Source organism: Penicillium pulvis, assembly GCF_028828015.1.
Source record: "Penicillium pulvis strain IBT 33274 chromosome Unknown scaffold_8_segment0_segment0, whole genome shotgun sequence".
NCBI lineage: Eukaryota > Fungi > Ascomycota > Eurotiomycetes > Eurotiales > Aspergillaceae > Penicillium > Penicillium pulvis.
In genome coordinates, this window is record NW_026643080.1 from 3,441,653 (window position 1) to 3,461,771 (window position 20,119).

The 20,119-nt window shown below is 50.0% G+C and overlaps 6 protein-coding genes across 6 annotated transcripts; 3 read left to right on the forward strand and 3 right to left on the reverse strand.

The window, feature by feature from the left end:
- Nucleotides 1-125: 125 nt before the first annotated feature.
- N7503_010712 (uncharacterized protein) lies at nt 126-1,268 on the reverse strand (the record flags this gene model as incomplete). The annotated part of the gene is made up of 1 exon (XM_057070258.1): nt 126-1,268. One exon carries the CDS (start codon nt 1,266-1,268, stop codon nt 126-128), a length of 1,143 nt encoding a protein of 380 aa, XP_056916869.1.
- A 1,364-nt stretch (nt 1,269-2,632) lies between these two features.
- Nucleotides 2,633-4,639, forward strand: N7503_010713 (uncharacterized protein; the record flags this gene model as incomplete). Its single annotated transcript, XM_057070259.1, has 2 exons — nt 2,633-3,490; nt 3,557-4,639. The coding sequence occupies 2 exons, from the start codon at nt 2,633-2,635 to the stop codon at nt 4,637-4,639; spliced, it is 1,941 nt and encodes a 646-aa protein (XP_056916870.1).
- An 81-nt stretch (nt 4,640-4,720) lies between these two features.
- N7503_010714 (uncharacterized protein) lies at nt 4,721-6,938 on the forward strand (the record flags this gene model as incomplete). Its single annotated transcript, XM_057070260.1, has 6 exons — nt 4,721-4,735; nt 4,845-4,941; nt 4,997-5,051; nt 5,100-6,230; nt 6,283-6,569; nt 6,622-6,938. The coding sequence occupies 6 exons, from the start codon at nt 4,721-4,723 to the stop codon at nt 6,936-6,938; spliced, it is 1,902 nt and encodes a 633-aa protein (XP_056916871.1).
- Nucleotides 6,939-6,991: 53 nt separating this feature from the next.
- On the reverse strand, nt 6,992-8,055 carry N7503_010715 (sterol desaturase family protein; the record flags this gene model as incomplete). The annotated part of the gene is made up of 3 exons (XM_057070261.1): nt 6,992-7,209; nt 7,278-7,783; nt 7,832-8,055. The coding sequence occupies 3 exons, from the start codon at nt 8,053-8,055 to the stop codon at nt 6,992-6,994; spliced, it is 948 nt and encodes a 315-aa protein (XP_056916872.1).
- Nucleotides 8,056-8,686: 631 nt separating this feature from the next.
- Nucleotides 8,687-10,240, reverse strand: N7503_010716 (transferase family domain-containing protein; the record flags this gene model as incomplete). The annotated part of the gene is made up of 1 exon (XM_057070262.1): nt 8,687-10,240. One exon carries the CDS (start codon nt 10,238-10,240, stop codon nt 8,687-8,689), a length of 1,554 nt encoding a protein of 517 aa, XP_056916873.1.
- A 1,037-nt stretch (nt 10,241-11,277) lies between these two features.
- N7503_010717 (type I polyketide synthase) lies at nt 11,278-19,498 on the forward strand (the record flags this gene model as incomplete). Its single annotated transcript, XM_057070263.1, has 9 exons — nt 11,278-11,487; nt 11,555-11,808; nt 11,861-12,085; nt 12,142-12,419; nt 12,473-12,720; nt 12,772-13,258; nt 13,317-18,229; nt 18,286-18,600; nt 18,650-19,498. 9 exons carry the CDS (start codon nt 11,278-11,280, stop codon nt 19,496-19,498), a joined length of 7,779 nt encoding a protein of 2,592 aa, XP_056916874.1.
- Between the last annotated feature and the right edge of the window lie 621 nt (nt 19,499-20,119).

Below are 20,119 nucleotides of genomic sequence, written 5' to 3' on the forward strand. Positions count from 1 at the left end.
CTGTCTGGTCATCGGGATTGTGCCCTTATCTCTTTGGAGTTTGAATACTTCAAGGCTGTGATACCGGCATATGTACATACTAAAAGTGTCTACCGTGCATCTACCATAATAAAATTGGTACTCATTTATATACTTCCAGAGATGATCGGGGCTGTTGCTGGGTGCCATCGATGCCCGTAATTATACATAATCCACAGTAGGCTTGATGCCCCGAAATATACCAGGGCAATTATTGTCCCCATCCAGCCCGTTCCGACAGCCTTGATCAGTGGGGTGGCCGCAGCTGCTGTCCCAGCAGCACAGAGGAAACGAAATGAATTCATGGCAGCTAAGGCGCTGGCCGGCTGTTGCGGATTCAAATGGAACATCAGACCCGTCAGCAAGGAAGAGGCACCTGTCAGGCTATTTCCCAGCAAGAAGAGCATTATGATAGGGCCAGCGACATGCACCTTGGAATGCAGTATCCAACCGTAAGCCACAGCGCAGGCACACCCCAGGTAGACAATGGGGATTATTACTTGCAAGCGGGCTCGATCGGTCCTCATGTGAGCCGAACCAGTCTCTTCAGTCACTTCAGCCAGCCGCTTGTGCCTTTGGATGTTGGCATCCGACAGTGGGACAAAAATCCACCGCGACGTGAAGCCCCCTAAGGCGTAGGCTAGATGAGCAGCGCCAATCTCAAGAAGGTTGAAATGAAATTTTCTGGCGAATAGAACAGGGATTGTCACGATGAGTGCAATAGAGCCACCGAACAGCGTTGCTTGGAAGAGAATGAGCAAGAAACCAGGCATTCGAAATGCAAGCTTGATGGTTTGGAAAGGAGTCAACCTGCGCTTCAGTAGCACACGTGTTTCAAGATTTGGAGGGGCCGCGGGCTTTTGCCAGAAAATGTCTATTAGTGGGCGGTTCCATTGCTTCGGAGGTACGCTGCCGTTTCCAACTTGGGCACGACAGGTTTCGTGGTGGAAGGAGGCCACGAGAACCAAAAGAAAGCCAGCGAGGACGCCTTGAAAATAGAAGATACTTGGCCAACCAAATTTCTGGGCCAATAAGCCGCCTAATATAGGGCATGTCACAGGAGCAAGTGTGTAGGCCAGCGAGGTGAATATCCGGTAGTCCTTGCGTTCAACGGGGCGAATGATATCGTTGACGGTGGCTATGGCGGCAACGGATACCCCGCTGGCACTGCAGCCTTGAAAGCAGCGTAGGACCATAAAACCAGCAAAGCTGGTCTGCCGCGCTAAACTAACGTTTATAGCGATGCACATAGTCAGGCCCGCAAGCAGCACAGGACGGCGACCTCGCTCATCAGAAAATCCCGCAATCAGCAACGGAAATAAGGCCTGGCAAATCTACCGGTAAACATGAGTTTCACGACTTTCACAATCAGAGATCAGAAGATTGATATAAACGATACCATGAATGCTGTGACGGCCAAGCTGATTTTACTGTACGAAACTTGAAGATCTCTAGCAAGGAGCCCCAGTGAAGGGTAGTAGATTCCCGCAGAGGCAGGTCCGACGAAGGTAATCGCGCATACCAAAATGATTGTTGCAATTTTCTGGGGTCGCGGAAGTACTGAAGGCGCAAGAGGTTTCCTCTGTAAAGCTTTTGGTTCTACCTCAGCATTTCCAGGAGGCCTCACAGATACAGTCCGTTCCACCATTACTGAGAACCTTCATGGAAGATTTTTAGTAGGTCAACTCCACTTAAATTTGCACTCAAACGCCCACTTGATGTAATGCAGGGCACTGTAATAAGAAATATTGCCCTCTCGAGTGGAAGCCAGCACGGGCCACATTTGATGTAAACACAAGGGGCACTGGTTATTGCCCCTGCATATTTGCGTCAGCCAGTATGGTTCCTAGGCAGGGAGTGTCGGTACGGAGCAGTGTTGATCAATTGTTTGAAGATGATCACTTCACAAAGTAGAGAATCTGCACGCTTGTTCTCATTCAAGCGTGAATGCTTTCCCCCTTGTGACTAGACAGGAGTATGACCTCTGTACATGGGGCGAGTCTGGCTCCAATGCATGGTAATCTAACATTCTCACTATAATCAAGCATGGTCTAATGGCGGCATATTATGCTGCTGTATGAAGGTATGTTGATTGAAACCTTCTGATTCTACATGATCAATTTCACGGGATGAGTTTTGAATCAGCAGCCGGCCTTTTAGCGTGCAAGCCCAATGGAAACCTCACTGGAGAAAGGCTAGGAGGAATTCACAGTACGGACACGTCCCGTTGACCATTATTCACTAATCGCGGAAAAAGAGCAGAAATTGAAGAGGAATACAGCAGCTTGAAGGGGCTCAGAAAGCCGACGAAACCGAAGCAGTTCGGCAGAATGGACGATTATCTCGGCGGTAAGATCGTGTCTACACACAACATGAGCAGTATAAGCATTGTCTTTCGCGTATTGTTTGATACATGTCCTAGTGAATCTTCCAGGTTGACCAACTTCCCTTCATTCTGTCCACACTCTGTCCATTTCACTTATGTAATTTGAATCCGTCCCTGTCAAGCCACACGCCACTTGTGGCTAAGTAAGTGATGTCACTCTCCGTACCTTTCTTCCCCGCGCGGGACGTCTAAGCCCCAACAACTTCAACTGTGACATACAATCCCATCATGGACGCCGACGCAGAGAATCCGCTCGTTCAAGCCCTGCCTCCGGCTACCGACTACCTCACCTATCTGACACTCCTTGAATATCAACTTACCCCCGAACGCCTGCCACTGCTGCACCGGCTCCTTCAAGATGAAAAGCTTACTACCAACATCGGTTGGGATCTTGTTAAACTCCTCCTCCCAATGCTGCCAGCATCTACAGACTGTCTTCATGATGTTGCAAGACTCGGAAATCCCCGAGAGGTGATTTTGCGAGTATCCGAGGCCCTGATGCAGCTGCAGCCAGAAGACGAGGATGAGGAGGACCTCGCAGACGACAAATCCGACAAGCGCCTTCCAGCACACAGCCTCCAATTCAATTGTTTGTTGGCGATGTTGTCGGAACTTCATAACCGCATTAAGACCAAATCCCCGAGCCGTTTCGTTGCGACCTCGCTTCAAGCGGCCTTAGAAGCCTACACGTCCATGCCGAGTGACGAGACGACCTTGGCCTTCCTCGAGTTCTTGCGAGACATCTCCCCAAAAAAGCGACCAGCCCCACCCCCACGATCCGACAGTCAATCGGCCGTTCTGCGGGTGAATTCGATCTCGTCCGCTCCAGACCCAGAAGCAGAGGGGGCTCCGGCCGTAGCCAATGAGGCCATCCTGGTTGAAAAGTTCCTCCAGTTCGGTCTAATCGAAGTACTCAAAGTATATCTGCTGAGTCACTCAGGTCCAATGGACCCAGGGATGTCTTGGACGGTTCGGATGCAGGAGCACTTCCACCCAGCGTTGAAGTTGCCTGAACAGTCCCAGTCAGAGGCGTATACCGCCACCACGGAGTTGAAGGAACGTGATATGATCATGGGGAAGATAGTGGTATGTGGAATATTATGACTTGTCTCCGCAGTTGAATAATGGCGAAAGTATTAACTTCTGCCCTAGGCTCTATCGCGCGATTTTGGAATCGAATCTGCCGACCTCGTATCTATCATTTCCAGCTCTCCTGATAGCCAGCCTCAAATCCTCGACTTTGATGAGCCCACCACCTCCGCAAACGAGATCTCACTGGAGCGTCATGGCTCCTTGTTGCTTCTTGCAGCTCGCACTGCAGGTTCAACTTTATTCAGATCTGGTGAATCTGTACCGAGGATACCCATCTTCCCCGACCTAGCCTTGATTTACAAAAACTTCCTGGGAGATACCGAAAGCTTGGACGAAGTTGCTTATGGCCAGCCGCAAGCCCTTATCGATTCGCTCTTAGCCTTGACTGTCTTCGCCTTACAAGAACCAACTACCACACCATCCAGCCACGCCGAGTTCAAAAACTTTGTTATCACTTTGACAGGCTGTACTTCTAACAAGGAATATGGTATTGTGCGCCAAATTCCCGCGACCATTGTACACAGCTACCCATCTACAACTGCGCGTTTCAAACTCATACAGACAATTCTGGAAGATGATCGTCTCCAGTCCGCCCGAGATAGCGCTGTTTCATGGTTGAAAGATGAGATAATCGGTGCTACCTCGCCTGACACAATATTCCAAGACCCAGTCTACTTCTGGTCTCTTTTCCCACTCCTCTTTAAGACGGCCAGAGTTGCTGCGTCCACTAAGCTCATAGATGGCTGGATCAGCCTAACCCAGACCGAGGGTCCTGCTCTCCACTCCGCACTGAATCTCTACTTTTTACTCCTCTCTTCCCCTCTCCGGGATCAACTTCATTTAGAAAAGACAGTTCTTTTCTTCCGTAGCGAGGTACTTGCTCCTCTGCGGACCTTGTTCCGCACATTTGAGGCGGATTTTACTTCCAAGGGCGGCGATGGAATTGTGGAGGCGGCAGTTGGAGTAGAGATGTCTCAGGTTGGCCTTTCTCGGTCCCTAGGGTTGATTGGGCTCACGCTTGATCAAATTGAAGATGCGATTAGTGAGGCTTATGGAACAGATGATGCGGATTTGACAAGCTACTCTGAAGCGGAGGAGGCCAAGGCAGCAGAAATTCGGCAAGAAAGCGACTTTTGGAAATAGGAATAAGTACATAGATTTTCCTTTTAGGTCCATTGCGTTGTGAATACTACTTTGTTTTTTTTTAAGTGAGCTTCCATACTCATGCAGTCCGACGGAGTTACCTAATTGGGGTTAGCGCCATCTCCGACTTCTTGCCTTCGGCATCGTGAGATCCCGAGTTGCACCAGACATCAATTGAGCCGGCTCTATAAATAATGATACACAGACAGGGGCCAAGTCATTGAGAAAAATCATGTTCAAGTGTACAAAATGCGATAAATCATATCAGAGGAAGACACATCTGCACCGTCATGAGGCTACCCGTGAGTTACGGCTTATCCCTTACCATGAACGTTTCCCCAATTGACCGCTGCGTAGATATGCAGCAAGCTGCTTCAAGCTGTCCATTTTGCAATAAATCATTTTTAAAGCCGTATGTAAACTTTCAACTCCTCGGAATCTGTTGCTAACCTGCGCTTAGAGAGGTCACCAGGCGACATAGTAAGACGTGTGCAAAAAAGCATGATCTACCACTTCCTCCTGCGGCAAAACCAGGAAGAAAGAGACAATCATGCGACGAATGTTTCTTGGCAAAAGCAGCATGTGATAGAAAGTCGCCCTGCACTCGCTGCGATGCTATCGGTCGACAGTGTACCTTTGGAGCCCAATCTTCAGCACTCACCGTTGGCCCCTGCTTGCCAAAGCTGCCAGCTTCATTATCTATCGCGGCACCTCGTACAGTCTCAAACGGTAATAACCCATTCTTCTTCCTCCAACATTTTGCCAATCCTGCCGTTAAAAAGGACCGGCTTGCAATAGGAGAAACTGCGAAATTCTCTATTCGGAGGAATCTCGAGTCAATTTATTCTCATCTAGAAGATGCACTCGTACCATCTGACCCACTAGCGGCCTTTGCCGAGGATTTCAGGGGAGCCGAATTCCCATTCCTGCTTCCACCTGCTACAGAAGACTCTCTGCTTTATCAATACCCGCCTGACGCGCTTTTCCCTTCAAAGCTTTCCAATCAGCTGACGGAGTTGATGAATGAGCTAGTGGAGACCTCTAAATCTATGGCACCTGGTGGTGCTGAAGATAAACCGCTTGATATAATGCAACTGACCGCGTTATTCGGAGTATCCAATATTTCGGCCTTTATATCGGCCTTTTTTCAGTCACTCCACTGGCATTTACCTATTATCCATTTCTCAACCTTTGATCCCGGAAATGCGTCAAATCCGCTTCTGCTCGCGATATTCCTGTCGGGTGCAACATATACAACACCACTGGATGGTGCAGTTTTATCGCCTTCGATATTCGATGTGGCGGAGGAGTATATTTTCCGGAAGATCCTGAATCTAACGACCCAGTCATCAAAGGATCCGGAGCATATTCTACCTACGGTGCACTTGGTGCAAGCTGCTCTTATTATGGAAATGCTCCAGTTTGGTCGTGATGATATGCAGACGAGGCGTCGCATTCGTATAATGCGACATCCATGCTTGGTGTCCACTATCAGGTCATTAGGGATTTTTCAATTAAAGCGCCGCACAGCACCTAAAGCAAATGATGATCGGACGTGGAGGGGTCTGGTGGCCGAGGAAGTGTGTATTAGGTATGCGGATTCACAACATATTGTTTGCTGGATGTTTGCTCATGCTGGACAGAATCGCGTGCTGGGTTTTTCTAGCCGATGGATTCCTTACAGTCTGTTTCAAAAACCACCCGGCATTGTCCATTTTTGAAATGGATTGTCACTTGCCATGGTGTGCCGAGCTATGGGAAGCCGAAGATGCAGACTCTTTTGCTCGGATTGCAGCAAGGAAATCCACTGAGCATCCTATACCACCTCTGAAAGATGTGGTGACACAGCTGCTAGAAACCCCCGAATCAGGAGCCCCGATACCTTGGGGCCTCTCGCTATCTGCAGAGAATCTTTTGATTCTCATCTATGGTATGTTCCCTGACAACAATTTCAGAGCTTGACACTAACTTTAGCTTAACAGCTATGAGCTCCCTCGCCTTCCAAACTAGGACAGGGCTTCTGAAGTTCCTTCCACTCGACACAATAAGTCGTGGCGCTAAGAACTGGAAACGAATATGGGACTCGGTGATGGCTTCAATAGACCAAAAGCAGTTCCTCCATCTCGGTTATCCCAAACATGCCGAAGAGTTATGGTGGCTTCTAACGGCTACGTTGGATATTGCTAACCAACCAGGGGCAGGCCTTGCCTATCTTAACAACACGGCAACTGATGAATTGGGCAACCTCAATGATTTTATGCAGCATTTGAGTGAGGCCAACAGAGTACAACGAGAATGAAACCTTATTAAATATTAATGATACATATATACAATTCTAGACTTTCTCTTCCCTCAAATATTTTTCTTGGCACTCTCCAAAGCCTTTGCAGCCTTCTCCTCCTCATTCTGCTTGATTTTGAACGCATCTTCTTCGGGTGTGCGGTACGTTCCTCCAAGGCGATCCCACAGCGTAATATATTGCCCATAGTTATAATTGAAGTGCAAATGATGCATCGTATGGCACGCCGCACCATTGATAATCTTCGAAGTAGACAAATACTCGGCATCATCTGTAGCATTGAATTAGCTACAAGCCCAGCAAACAGAAGCAAAAAGAAGCGGGGCAAAGGGAACTCACGAATCAAAACAGTCCACAAAGTAACAAACATGAACAATCCCAGATAAGCACACTTCTGCAACGGGAAAAGAAGCGGGAAGACGTGATATGGCAAACTCTGTGCCCACCCATCCAACGGGTGAAACGCATAACTAGCATATGGCGTCGGCACCACCCATTTGTGATGCGGCTTATGGCACCAGCGATACACCCACGGGTGGTGCAAACCACGATGAATCCAGTAGATGCCGCTATCGGTGAACAGAATGAAGAGCGGATACTGCAGAAGCGTGTAACCCCAGAAGGGAGACTCACTGCTGAAATCGTATAGTTTCGAGAAACCTCTGATTTCGGCGACGAAGAAGGGGGCTGTGAGGAGGGATATCACTGGGATGGAGGAGAGGCCTTGGGCGATTTCCTGGGCGACTTGGTTTTTGAGGAAGCGAGGGTGCTGCATCATTCTCTTGTCGAAGATTGTGTGGTAGAGGACGAAGCTGCCGGTGAGGTATAATGCCCAGGCGAAGATTCTATAGTTTGTTAGGTTATAGTGTTCCAAAGTTGGTGGAAACACATACAATGCAATTAAGAAGAATGATACTCCTTGTCTGAGAATATCATCTCGCTTCCATAGACTTGCGTAGGCCAGGTCGGATGCTTGCAATGGATAATATACGCCAACATGTTGATTGACTGGTGGTTTGAAGTCCAAGGTGGAGTTTCCGAATGATGGATCCGGTAAGAGTGATGCATAGCATCGATCAAAGACATAAGTGTCAAGAATATCTAGAACGATATCCATCTTGTAGATATTCCAAGATTGTTTTGTTCGTGATATGCAGGAACAGAAATAAAGAATTGGGTTCTTATAAGTTCTGCACGGGGTATCCCTACTGGGGATTACCTACATGGGCCCACAACGGGGATTCCCTACCGATCAACCCACCACGGGAATAACCTACCCCGGCGAATACCTACGTACCGGATTTCCACTCCCACTTCTTGACTTTCCTTTTCCAAATTAGCGCTAGATTCTCGCCGCTTTTTGCTCACTGAGTAAACCTGAGCATGCCCCTGAGCGCACTGATCCGATCAGTGATCATTATATAAGCACAGTGATCTGCTCACTGATGTTGATCTGAGCGCCTTGATTTGCTCACTAACTCTGAGCTAAGCCTAGGTACCAGCTCAAAATCATAAAATTTATGCTTATATCAGCATACGAGCTCCTGGCCGCTATATCATGCCGTAGCCGCGTGCACGGACGGAAAGTGTGTAATTTGATGTACGAAGTGGCACGACATCGTGCACGTACTAGTCTCTATGTATTGTGATAAGATTGCTTGCATGACTGCCTACAGTAGTAGCCTATGAAGCCAAAAATATCATCCACTCAAACTATCAGCGATATAGCCTCAAGATAGCCAGACTCTTTATAAAGATTCCTGGGCAAATTGGAGCCATTCTTTGTCTTGCCCCAGGCGCTTAATAACATCCTGCTCCAGGGCTATCAGCATCTCTACACCCTCCCCCTTTTTTTGAGGTAACACAAGGACCCAGCCATCCTTGACTGGCGCGTACGCAATGCGTATAGCCTTCGCCTTCCCCAGCTGATGTCCCCAGTCAAGTTCGAGCATATCTCCAACCGCCGCGATGTTACTGACCTCTAGATCTGGGCCTTGAAAGTTGTCCATATCGGGCTCTATTTTGCTGACCATTTCACTAGATTCAATTGCTCCAATCAGCTCCCAAATACGCTCTGGCGTCCACCAGTCGATCGCATGGGTGATTTGTGTTGCCAGCTTGTATAGCGTTCCAGGCTCTGCCGACTCCACATCAGAGACTGCTGCAGAAGTTTTGGCGTGCACGAGTGCGTTGCCTACATATTCCAGCGGAAGCGGGGGGTCCATTCGCCTCCTAATATTAATGGGGTTAATGAAGGAGGTTGTCGTAATGCCCGAAGAGGATAACTGTCGCGCTCGGGAAATATGACGCCACAGCGCCGCGCATAATACTGCGTGGTCTGTCAAGACGGGCGAATCTTTAGTTTCATGTAGCGGCGATGCAACCTCTCTCATTGCGAGCAGCGACTTGTTCGAGACAACCCAATGCGAAAGTTGGAGTTTCTGCAACAGCTGGGGCTTCTCATCCCTAGCGACAAAAGCCTCAAGCAGCGCGCGTTCTCGAGCGAATCGGTAATTTTCGCTCCGTCGGTAATTCGGAATGTCGCAGTCCTGTTTGCCTCCGCTACCTCCAAAGAGGCTTGATCGGTCAAGTGCTTCCTCTGGAAATACATCCTTCGACGAAACAAACCGGCCTTCTGATAAGGCCGCAAGATGCTTTGCAAAGGTCTTAATCAAAGGTGTCATTCCAGTACCGTCACTCACAGAGTGGTGATTATTTAATGTCAGCAGTAGTCCGCCGGTGATGAATGTCGCGAGCACGGTGAGGACAGGACTTCGTTGCGAGCGGTGAAGCCGTGGCTCTGGTATCACCGATGATGTCCACGGGAATGCCGAACATGGAAATCTTCGTTGATCGAGCGTATGATAATCGATTTCTGGCATCTCCTGGGAGTGGAACCATACTCCAGCGTCTTCCGATATTTCTAGTTGGATTGATCCCTGTTCGTCATCTTCCGGCACAACGTCTGCCGCCAAAAAGGACAATTCTCCAATCGTGTTCGCCAGACTGGTTTTCAAGTCTCGCAATAGCGATTGCCGAAGAGCAGGCGAGGGCATTTGGAAAATCAGCACCACGGGAACTATGGCACGATTCTCGACTTGGTCTAGAGCAGGCAGCTTCATCCACTCGGGGGTCAAAGGGACGGTCGGTGTAACAAAAGCACTTTGGCAGTTCGTGGGCAAAGGAGTTGGTGAGAGCAATTCTGCGGGATAGGTACAGTCGTCCTTGTGGTCGTGAAGGGGCATGCCGGGCCCATTGGCAGCCGCAGGCTGAGGAGAAGGTTGGACAAGCACTATAGTCATTTTGGGCTTGTGCGTTTTGCGGGCATGAAAGAAGGGTAGAGGCGCCCTGTTATCTTTTTTTGCTAGACTTAGATCTTGGGAGGCCCGATGGAAGACGTGTTCAGGTTATCGGACGAGATTATCGCAGACGACTAATGGCCTATTCTAGCCAAATTCGGCCAATCCTTGAGGGAAGGCTTACATATAAGTGTGATCTATAGCCCCGCGCGACATGCGACTTCACTGCCAGCACGAGAGTCTAAGGCAAGGCCCTAGGCGATACACTAGGGAAGACACGTTGACCCATAGTGGTCAATAAGCAAGGGACGGAAATGATTTGCATTCTTAGCTCAGACAAGAATCTAACCCTTCGCCCGCCAACTGACACAAGCAGCGTGGATTTCTTAACACCCACAAAGGGAGGGATAGCAAGCTCGTATTCTTCTTGGTGAGACTGGCGGTAGGACCTGATGGAGGCATTGAACAGAGACACAAGGGAATGAAGTGCTGCTAAATACATGCATATGTTGGCAACAGTGCGTCAAGGGATAAATTCTGCGATCCACTAGCGTCAGTCTCTCGTCGTCATGGTCTACGAAAGTAATGCAAAACAGGATACGCGACTGTCTACGTCGCATAGCCAATTTCCGGTCTTCAGGGATGCCTATGTGATACAGCGAGTTTAGCTTTGTCCAATTTAGGTGAAGACATCCAAAAGATAAAAACTCAAGACGCCACAATTCGCCAACTGAACGCAGATAGGACTAGGCGTTTCGTCTTGTTCTTCTTTTTATACCGAGAGCCTCCGTCCGCTGCATAAGAGTTGCACCTCCGTCTGCCGACGCTTACAACCCCAAACTTGACGTGGCCGTCTATCTAAACGAGGTCTATAAACTAGCAAACCGATCGTCTTCGTCCGCCACTTTACTATTGGTTAGCATTATCGGAGTTCTTGCCCGCATCCCCGGGTAACGTTCGTTCACGAACGGCCTTGTCATCGGTCACTGACCCCATCAGACTCTGACAGCTGCTAGGCGTTCCTTATCCTGCTGCCCATTATGGCCGCCTGCCAGGGGAGCAGCGCAGACGAAAATGACCGAATGCCCATAGCTGTTGTGGGAATGTCTTGCCGTCTCTCAGGCATTGCCACCAGCCCGGAAGGCCTGTGGCAGATGCTATCAAGGGGGCTGACAGGCTGGTCACGCAATGGTGGCAGCCGCTTTGAGATGGACGCTTTCTGGCACCCGCGGGCTGAAGCTAATGGCTCGGTGAGCAATGAATCCCTTCGGTGACGGCTCAGCGTACCCTCAATGTATTGACAGGGGTAATCCTTAGTTCAATACTCGTGGGTTCCATCTGATCAAAGAAGATCCCGCATTATTCGACACTCTGTTCTTTGGTATCAGCAATGTGGAGGCAAAAGCGATCGATCCCCAGCAAAGAATGCTGCTTGAAGTTGCATACGAGGCGTTCGAGAACGCGGGTATAGCTCTGGAGAGGCTAGATGGCTCAGATACAGGTGTATATTGCGGAATCTCGAATCACGACTACGAGAAGATCTTGGGCAGGGATCCCGAGTTATCCCCAGGGTGAGATTCAGGTCGTGCGGAGGATTGCGTGAAAAAGCTAACAATGTGCAAGCTACCGGTTTACCGGCACCGGAAATGCACTCGTTTCTAATCGCATTTCGTATATTTTCAATTTACATGGGCCAAGCATCACTCTCGACACCGCATGCTCCAGTGGACTCGTCGGGATCAATGAAGCTTGCAAAGCCATTCAGGTTGGAGAGATAACGCAGGCATTAGTTGGTTGCACCAACTTGATTCTAGATCCAGACCAGGTCACAGTAATGTCTTCTATGCAGTAAATACTCTCGATCACATTGGAGAAACGCAGCTAAACATTTCATGTTGCCACAGATTTCTTTCGCCTCACGGTCGCTGCTATGCTTTCGACTCTCGTGCCAATGGTTTCGGAAGAGGTGAAGGCGTGGCTGCCGTTATGCTGAAGAGATTAGACGTAGCCCTGGCCGACGGCGATCCGATACGAGCCGTCATTCGTGGCAGCAACGTGTGCTCGGACGGTCGGACTCCTGGAGTGACGGCGCCATCTTGTGCTATTCAGGCGAGGATGATACAGAGGACTTACGAACTGGCAGGCATAAGCCCAAATGACACAATTTACGTAGAAGCGCATGGTAAGTTCCTGGTTACGGTGACACGATGCAGGGGTCGCTCACACTCTGGATAGGAACCGGAACCACGGTGGGAGACAAGGCCGAAGCCACCGCTTTACATCATTCCCTCTGCAAGGGAAGGCAGACGGGAAATAAGTTGTTCATTGGGAGCGTCAAAACAAACGTGGGCCATACCGAGAGCGTGGCCGGATTGGTCAGCCTGATAAAGGCCGTTTTGATGCTCGAAAAGAAGATGATACCTCCAAATGCCATGTTCGCAAAACCGAGCAGCAATATTCCGCTGGAAGACTGGGGCATGGAAGTGCGTTTTTCTAGATCCTTGTGGAAGATGGAACTGACGCGTCTTGTGTAGGTGCCCCGAAGGATGCTCAGGTGGCCGAAAGATGCCATTCGCCGCGCGTCGGTAAACAGCTTTGGATATGGAGGCACAAACGCTCACGTCATCCTAGAGGCGGCCGATGATTATCTCGACAATGTGAAACATACACGCTCACTGGATCTTCGAGCTAAAACGTGTGAACCCTTGACCTTGGGACCTTCATCAAGGGCGAACCTTGCGAAAACACGTCTTTTCCCGTTCTCGCACCATCACGATGTGGGGGTCGCGGCACAGGCAGCTAACATCAAACGCTTCATTCTGGACACCCTGGATGATACTAGCGAAGCTCTGGACAGTCTCGCCTACACACTTTCGGATAGACGATCTTCCCTCAAGGTCCGTTTTTGTGTCGCCGCTTCCACTCGTGACGAGCTTGTAGATGGGCTTGCGAATATAGCCACAGGCTCAGACCGGGCGACGAGACACGCTGAAGACCTGAAATTATGCTTTGTCTTCACAGGTATGCCAGCCACGAGGACAAGCAAGATGACGCGCATGACGGGCTAACCACAAATCAGGTCAGGGTGCTCAATGGGCAGGAATGGGTCTCGAGTTGCTGGTCACGTACCCCGTGTTTGCGGAGTCAATGAAGCGATCAGAGGATTACCTTGTCAGCCTTGGGACTGGCTGGTGTCTTGTTACCGAGCTGGAAAAGCCCAGCGAGACTTCTCGCATCCACGAAGCGAGCTTGTCTCAGCCTTGCTGCACAGCCATCCAGATTGCACTCATTGATCTGCTCAAGTCTTGGGGCATTCGGCCTGCCATAGTGTGCGGGCACTCGAGCGGGGAAATCGCCGCGGCATACGCAGCGGGTATCCTTTCAGCCAAACACTGTTTGAAGATTGCATATTTTCGCGGACACTCGATGAAGGTGTTGAAGGAGCAGAATCCAAACCTTTGCGGGGGTATGCTCGCCGTTGGACTCTCGGCACGCGAAGCCGAAGAATACATTGGTGAGGAAACCACTTCCGGCAAGGTCGTGATAGCATGCGTCAACAGTCCTTCAAGTGTCACTCTGTCGGGAGACGAGGCGGCGTTGAGCAAAGTTCAGGATAGACTTGCTCTAGGAGAAGTCTTTCACCGCAAACTGGTTGTAGACGTGGCTTATCACTCACACCATATGGAAATGATACTGGAGGAATACCTCCGCGCCATACAAGACATCAAGGCCTCTCCACGTGAGCAGCATATCCAAATGGTCTCCTCTGTCACAGGGGAGGCTGTTGAAGGCGAAGAGTTGAATGCGGCGTACTGGGGCGCAAATCTGACGTCTCCTGTCCTATTTAACGATGCCCTTGCACACGTCCTTCGCACAATGCGAACGGATCAAAAGCAAAGCAGTTCACTCGCAGTTGTCGAGATTGGCCCTCATTCTGCGCTTGCAGGTCCAATCAAGCAGATTATTAAAGCTTCGAAGCCCTCGGGATCAACCACTTGTCACTCGATGCTCTGTCGAAATCAAGATGCGAGTAGGACCGCGGTAGGTCTAGCTCGAGAACTTTTTGTCAAGGGAGCTTCCATCAATATCAGATCAGTAAACGATCCGCATGGCAATGCGAAAAAGGACGTCTTGACCAACCTCCCAACATACAATTGGCACCACAAAACAGCTCACTGGAGCGAGTCCCGCCGCAGTGACCAATATCGACATAGAAAATTCCCTAAGCATGATCTCTTTGGAGTACCCAGCATGGACAGCATACCGACTGAGCCCACCTGGCGTAATTATCTCCGTCTTGAAGAATTGCCTTGGCTCAGGGGTCACTGCATTGGAGGTCAAGTCGTGTTCCCAGGTGCTGGATTTGTTGCCATGGTCTTGGAAGCTTTGAAACAACATGTCCTTAGTGAAAATAATGCCTGGAAGAACATGCGCATCAAATTTCGGCAAGTCAATTTCGGTCGAGCCCTGCTGGTTCCCGATGATTCTGTCGGCGTGGAGACATTGGTCACTATACGACCTTACACGTATACAGCACGAGAATCATCGGCTTCGTGGAAAGAGTTCCGAGTTTTCTCGGTGTCTGCCACCGGAGAATCAACGGAGCATAGCCGGGGTCTGGTAACTGCTATCAAGCATTTGCCCAATGAACAGCAGCTGGGTATGACGGATCCTGAATGTCTGGAGTTCGTTGAGGAAGCTGTTAAGAACAGCCGCGTCGTGCTCAACACAAAACAGCTGTATAAAGAGCTTAGAGGCATCGGCATGGAGTACACCGGTCCGTTCGAAGGCCAAGAAGATATTCGAGCATCCGAGTCTTCATCGATTCGTCGAATCAAGATCCCGGACGTTCAGGCCATTATGCCTTCAAGTCACCATCAACCTCATTGTGTCCACCCAGCAACATTGGACCTCTGCTTCCAAGCTGTCTTCGCAGCCATGAAAGTAGGAGACAATCTTCGGGGAACCTTCGTCCTTAGTGGAATCGATAATCTTGAAATCTCGAGTGAGATTCCGTCCCAAGCCGGGAAGGGCATGTCAGTCGCGACATGTCTGAGGGATAATGGCATCTTCAAGTACGCAGCGGATCTGATCGTCTCAGCTTCTGAGAGCGCGACAGCGGAGGTCTTCATGAAGATGCAGGGGGTCAGCTTCGCCAGGACAAGTGGGCCGTCTCAGCAGAATGCCTTGCAGAATCCGGTTGCAGAATCACTGTTCCATCGATTGGAGTGGTCCCTTGATCTGACTTGCACCGAACCTCAGAAAATTATCAAGCGTTGCGTTCCGGACTCACCAAATGCGTTGAAAGCAGGAAGATTGGCCCTATACGACCAATTTGCCAGAGCTGTGATTGAACGGACACTGGAAGAGGTCTCTCCTGACGAAGCAAACATCACGGGCCCGCCTTCTCATCTGCTTGAATGGATGAAGTTGATGAGTGCTGCAAGCCACAAGCCACTTCAGATCGACGATGTGCTTAAAGACAAGGTCAAGTCTTCAGGAATCTATGGCGAGGTTTTGGTTGATATAGCCCCTCACCTGCCGGGTGTTCTTCGCGGAGAAGTTGATCCTCTGGCCCTTCTTCTTGAAAAAGACCGTCTGCACCGACTTTACAAATACGAAAACACCGACAGGTGTCACGAGCAGATGGCCAAATACGTTAAACTTCTGCAATTCAACAATCCGAATCTCCGGATCCTTGAGATTGGGGCTGGAACGGCAGCTACGTCGATAGCAATTTTGGAAACCCTTTACGGTGATAAGGCCGCTTTAGGAAAGGTCAGGTCGGAGTCTTACACCTTTACTGACATATCGACGGGGTTCTTCCAGAGCGCAGCAAAGAAACTGGAAAAGTTTCGAGAGTCTTTAGTGTTCAAGAAGCTTGACATCGAAGTATCACCCGAACAGCAGGGGTTCAAACCTGGTTCGTACGACTTGATCATTGCCTCGAATGTCTTACACGCGACTTCTAAGCTCGATAACACGCTGAAAAACGTGAAGAGCCTACTCAGGCCAAATGGTCAGCTTGCTCTTCTAGAGATTACCGCTCCCAAAGCCCACCTCGGAATCATATGGGGCATGCTCCCTGGATGGTGGTATGGAGTCAATGACGGTCGGGTAAACTCACCCCTTCTCGATCCATCTGGCTGGAGTGATAGGCTCAGCCGCTGTGGCTTCTCCGGAATCAACCTCGAGATGCCCGACTACGACTCTGCCGAGGATCACCATCTAAGTGTGATGATTTCTTCAGCAACCGGCCACGTGGAGCCGTTTTGTCTGGCTGCACAAACCATGACGAGAAGCACGTCGAGTACTTCGGAACTTTCTGCTTCAGAGTCCGGTTCTGCCGAACTCGGGTCAGCCTCAACAAGCCTGACGGACCTGGAAGGAGACCTTCCGCAGACCATATTGGTGATTAGTGGCAGCGATGCGCACAGCATTGAAGATCACGTAGTCGACCTAATGACCTCTGTCAAGTTTAGTGTCAACGTGAAGAGGGCCACGTTGGCTGACGCGGAAGTTTTTGATGGTCAGCTGGCCATAGTACTGCTAGAGGCCGTAAACCCATTCCTGGCGACATGCTCCGAGAGTGAGTGGGAAAAGGTTCGCCACATACTGTGCAACGCTGGCGGCGTCTTATGGGTTAGCTGTGGGGGTGCGGTTGAGGCCACAAATCCTCTGCACTCGCTCATCGTTGGCTTGACGCGCTGCTTACGATCGGAAAACCAGACCAGCAGCATCGTCACGCTGGATCTTGAGCCAAATCACGGATCAGGGATCGATCTTGCTGAGCAAGTTGTCCGAGTGTTTGACCATGCATTCGGTCTATATGCACCGCGAACCTCTGCCCTGCTGGAATTTGAATACGCAATCCGAAATGGCGAGATCCTGATTCCTCGCCTGATCGGCGACAATCAAATGGGTGAATACGTGATGGACAGCGTGTCGACCTACCACCCTCGGAACGAAAGGGCGATCAAACCAGGCCGTGCTCTAGGTCTCAAGATTTACCAACCTGGACTTCTCGACACATTCTACTGGGCCGACTCGCAGCGGCATTCGAAACAGGTTGGAGCAGAAGAGGTCCGGGTAGAGCTCCAATACGTCTCGCTCAACTTCAAGGACATCATGATAGCCATGGGCGAGCTCGAGGGTCACACGGCCTTGCTACTGGAAGGCAGCGGAAAGGTTGTCGAGGTTGGTGAGCAACTCCGCCATCAGTACGCTGTTGGCGATTCAGTCTATGTCTCTGATACAGACGGCCTCGCAACCACCAGTGTCATAGACAAGTGGAATATCCACCAATTACCCGAGAAGCTATCGATGGAAGTCGCCACAGCCGTTCCTATGGCGTACGCAACAGCTTTGTATTCGCTAAGGACTGCTGCAAATCTCCAAGAGGGCGAGTCCATCTTGATTCATTGCGGAGCAGGAGCGGTTGGTCAAGCTGCCATTTCCCTGGCGCAGTATCTTCAAGCTGGCGCAATATACGTCACAGTAGGCAGCGACGAGAAAAGAGCACTCGTGAGGGATAGTTTCCATATTCCAGATGAGAACATCTTCTCCAGCCGCAGCCTCGATTTCAGCCATCAAATTCTTCGCAAGACTAACGGACACGGTGTCGATGTTGTTCTTAACTCGCTGAGCGGTGAAGCTTTGCAAAAAAGTTGTTCTCTCCTTAGACCATTTGGACGGTTTGTTGAGATTGGTAAGAAGGATTTGATCTCCAATGCGAGACTCGAGATGGGCTATTTGGAGAAGAACATTACTTTCACCGCCGTTGACCTGGCGCTACTTGCCAAGGCAAAACCGGCCGTTCATCAAAAGCTCTTCCACACGGTATTCAACCTTATCAGCCAAGACAAGATCAAGGTTTTGAGTCCTATATCGGTCAATCCTGTCTCAGAGTTGGAGGGCTCTTTTAGGCTGATGCAGGCTGGAAAACACGTCGGGAAACTGCTGCTTCAGTTAGACCGTGAGATGACTATCCCTGTACGTGCCAGTCTTCTGACCAAGACGGCGAGAGTTTTGCTAATTTTGGCTTGTAGGTCCAACCCCAACAGCCACCAGCTCCTAAGTTGCGAGGAGACTGCTCCTATCTGATGGTGGGGGGAGCTGGCGGCTTAGGTAGGGCTGCTATCAAACATTTTGCGAGTCTCGGAGCAAAGCACATTATCGCCCTGTCTCGATCTGGCCCTGGTAGTCAGGCCATGAGAGAACTGGTGGAAGAGATGCGGATGGTCGGAGTGAGCGTTATCGTTTGGAAGGGCAGTGTTACGGACACTGCCACTATTCAGTCGATCAAAGACCATGCGAGGGAATTCCCCATCAGAGGTGTCGTCCAAGGAGCAATGGTACTCCAGGTAAGTCGTAATCGCGCTCGAGAACAGAAGGAGATTTTAATGGAAACAGGATTGTCGCGTGGACATTATGAGCCACGAGCAGTGGCGGGCAGCAATGGAGCCGAAGGTTATAGGAACAATGTGTTTGCATGAAGCATTCGGAGACACTCTAGACTTCTTCATCATCCTTTCGAGTGCTGCTGGAATTGCCGGCTCCTATGGTCAAGGCAACTACAGTGCCGGAAACACCTTCCAAGATTCTCTCGCTCGCCATCGAGCATCGCTTGGCTTGCCTGCGCGGTCCATCGATGTTGGCGCTGTGGAGGGAGAAGGTTACGCGGCAGAGAACCCAGCTGCCGCGGAATTTGCCGTTCGCCAAGGCGTGCGTAAGTACCATGTTAAGGAGTTTCTTGCCACCATTAATGAGGCGATACGGAATCCCTTTGCATTCGACCACTCGGCGGCGCAGCTGCTCTGCGGCATAACTAGAGTCGATCCAAGTTCCCAAGCTCAGGAAGCATCCCTACAGCGTCCAGACCTCAAATTCTCGCACCTATGGATGATGCCGAACCAAGAAGTAACTGCAAAGGTTGAATCGAAGCAGCTGGATATCCAGGCAATGCTAAGATCGGCAACGACTGCGGTTGATGTTGAGGAAGCAACGCAAATGGCGTTGCTAATGAAGCTCTCTTCGCTGCTTGCTTTGCCCGCCGACGAGATCAGCACAGATCGGTCGATGGCGAGCTACGGAATGGACTCCCTCGTCGCGGTGGAACTTCGCAACTGGATCTTGACACAACTAGAGTCGCACATCCAGATGTTTGAGTTGATGAGTTCGACAACGTTCGCCGACCTGTCGAACACAATTGCTAGAAGGTCTCGACTGGCGGCGACCGGTCTTTTTAGTAACGACAAATAGGTCATGATTAACTTAGGTTCGGAATCAATTGAACGGCCGTCTAATTGATCGACCTCTTAAAGTTAGGTAAAGATGTCAAATATACCTTACCGCCAAACTTTCTCTCATCACACAGGTTTTGTATGTAAACTTAGGGCACACCCGTGGACTGTCGCAACAGCCCTCCTTGTCATGCCGAGTAATACAAAATATATAACTGCTTTCTACTAATTAGTGATAGCGCTATTCTTTAGCGACTCTTATATAAAAAACAGGTTCTTACCTAAATCAGGTAAGATCCTAGAACAATCCTGACAAAACGTCAAATCGCTGAAAGGCAGATAATAGAGAAGGTTATCTTAAAATAATCAAGACTGACCAGTTGACTACATAAGCCTGAGTCCGTACTGAGATTTACCTAGTGAGCCCGACTCCGAGCACACAAAAGCGGCGGTAACTGATAGGAAAGCCCCACCCGGGGTATACCTACATGATAACCGCCCACTTTTATTTCACACGGTTATCCGGTTGCCGGAGTCAGCTAACCTGATCACCCCTTTTCTGGAAGACGAGTTATTGGAGATCAGCCCCGCTTTGATTTCTTTTTATGTTTATCCCCGAGACAAGGGGGTCGAGACGCAT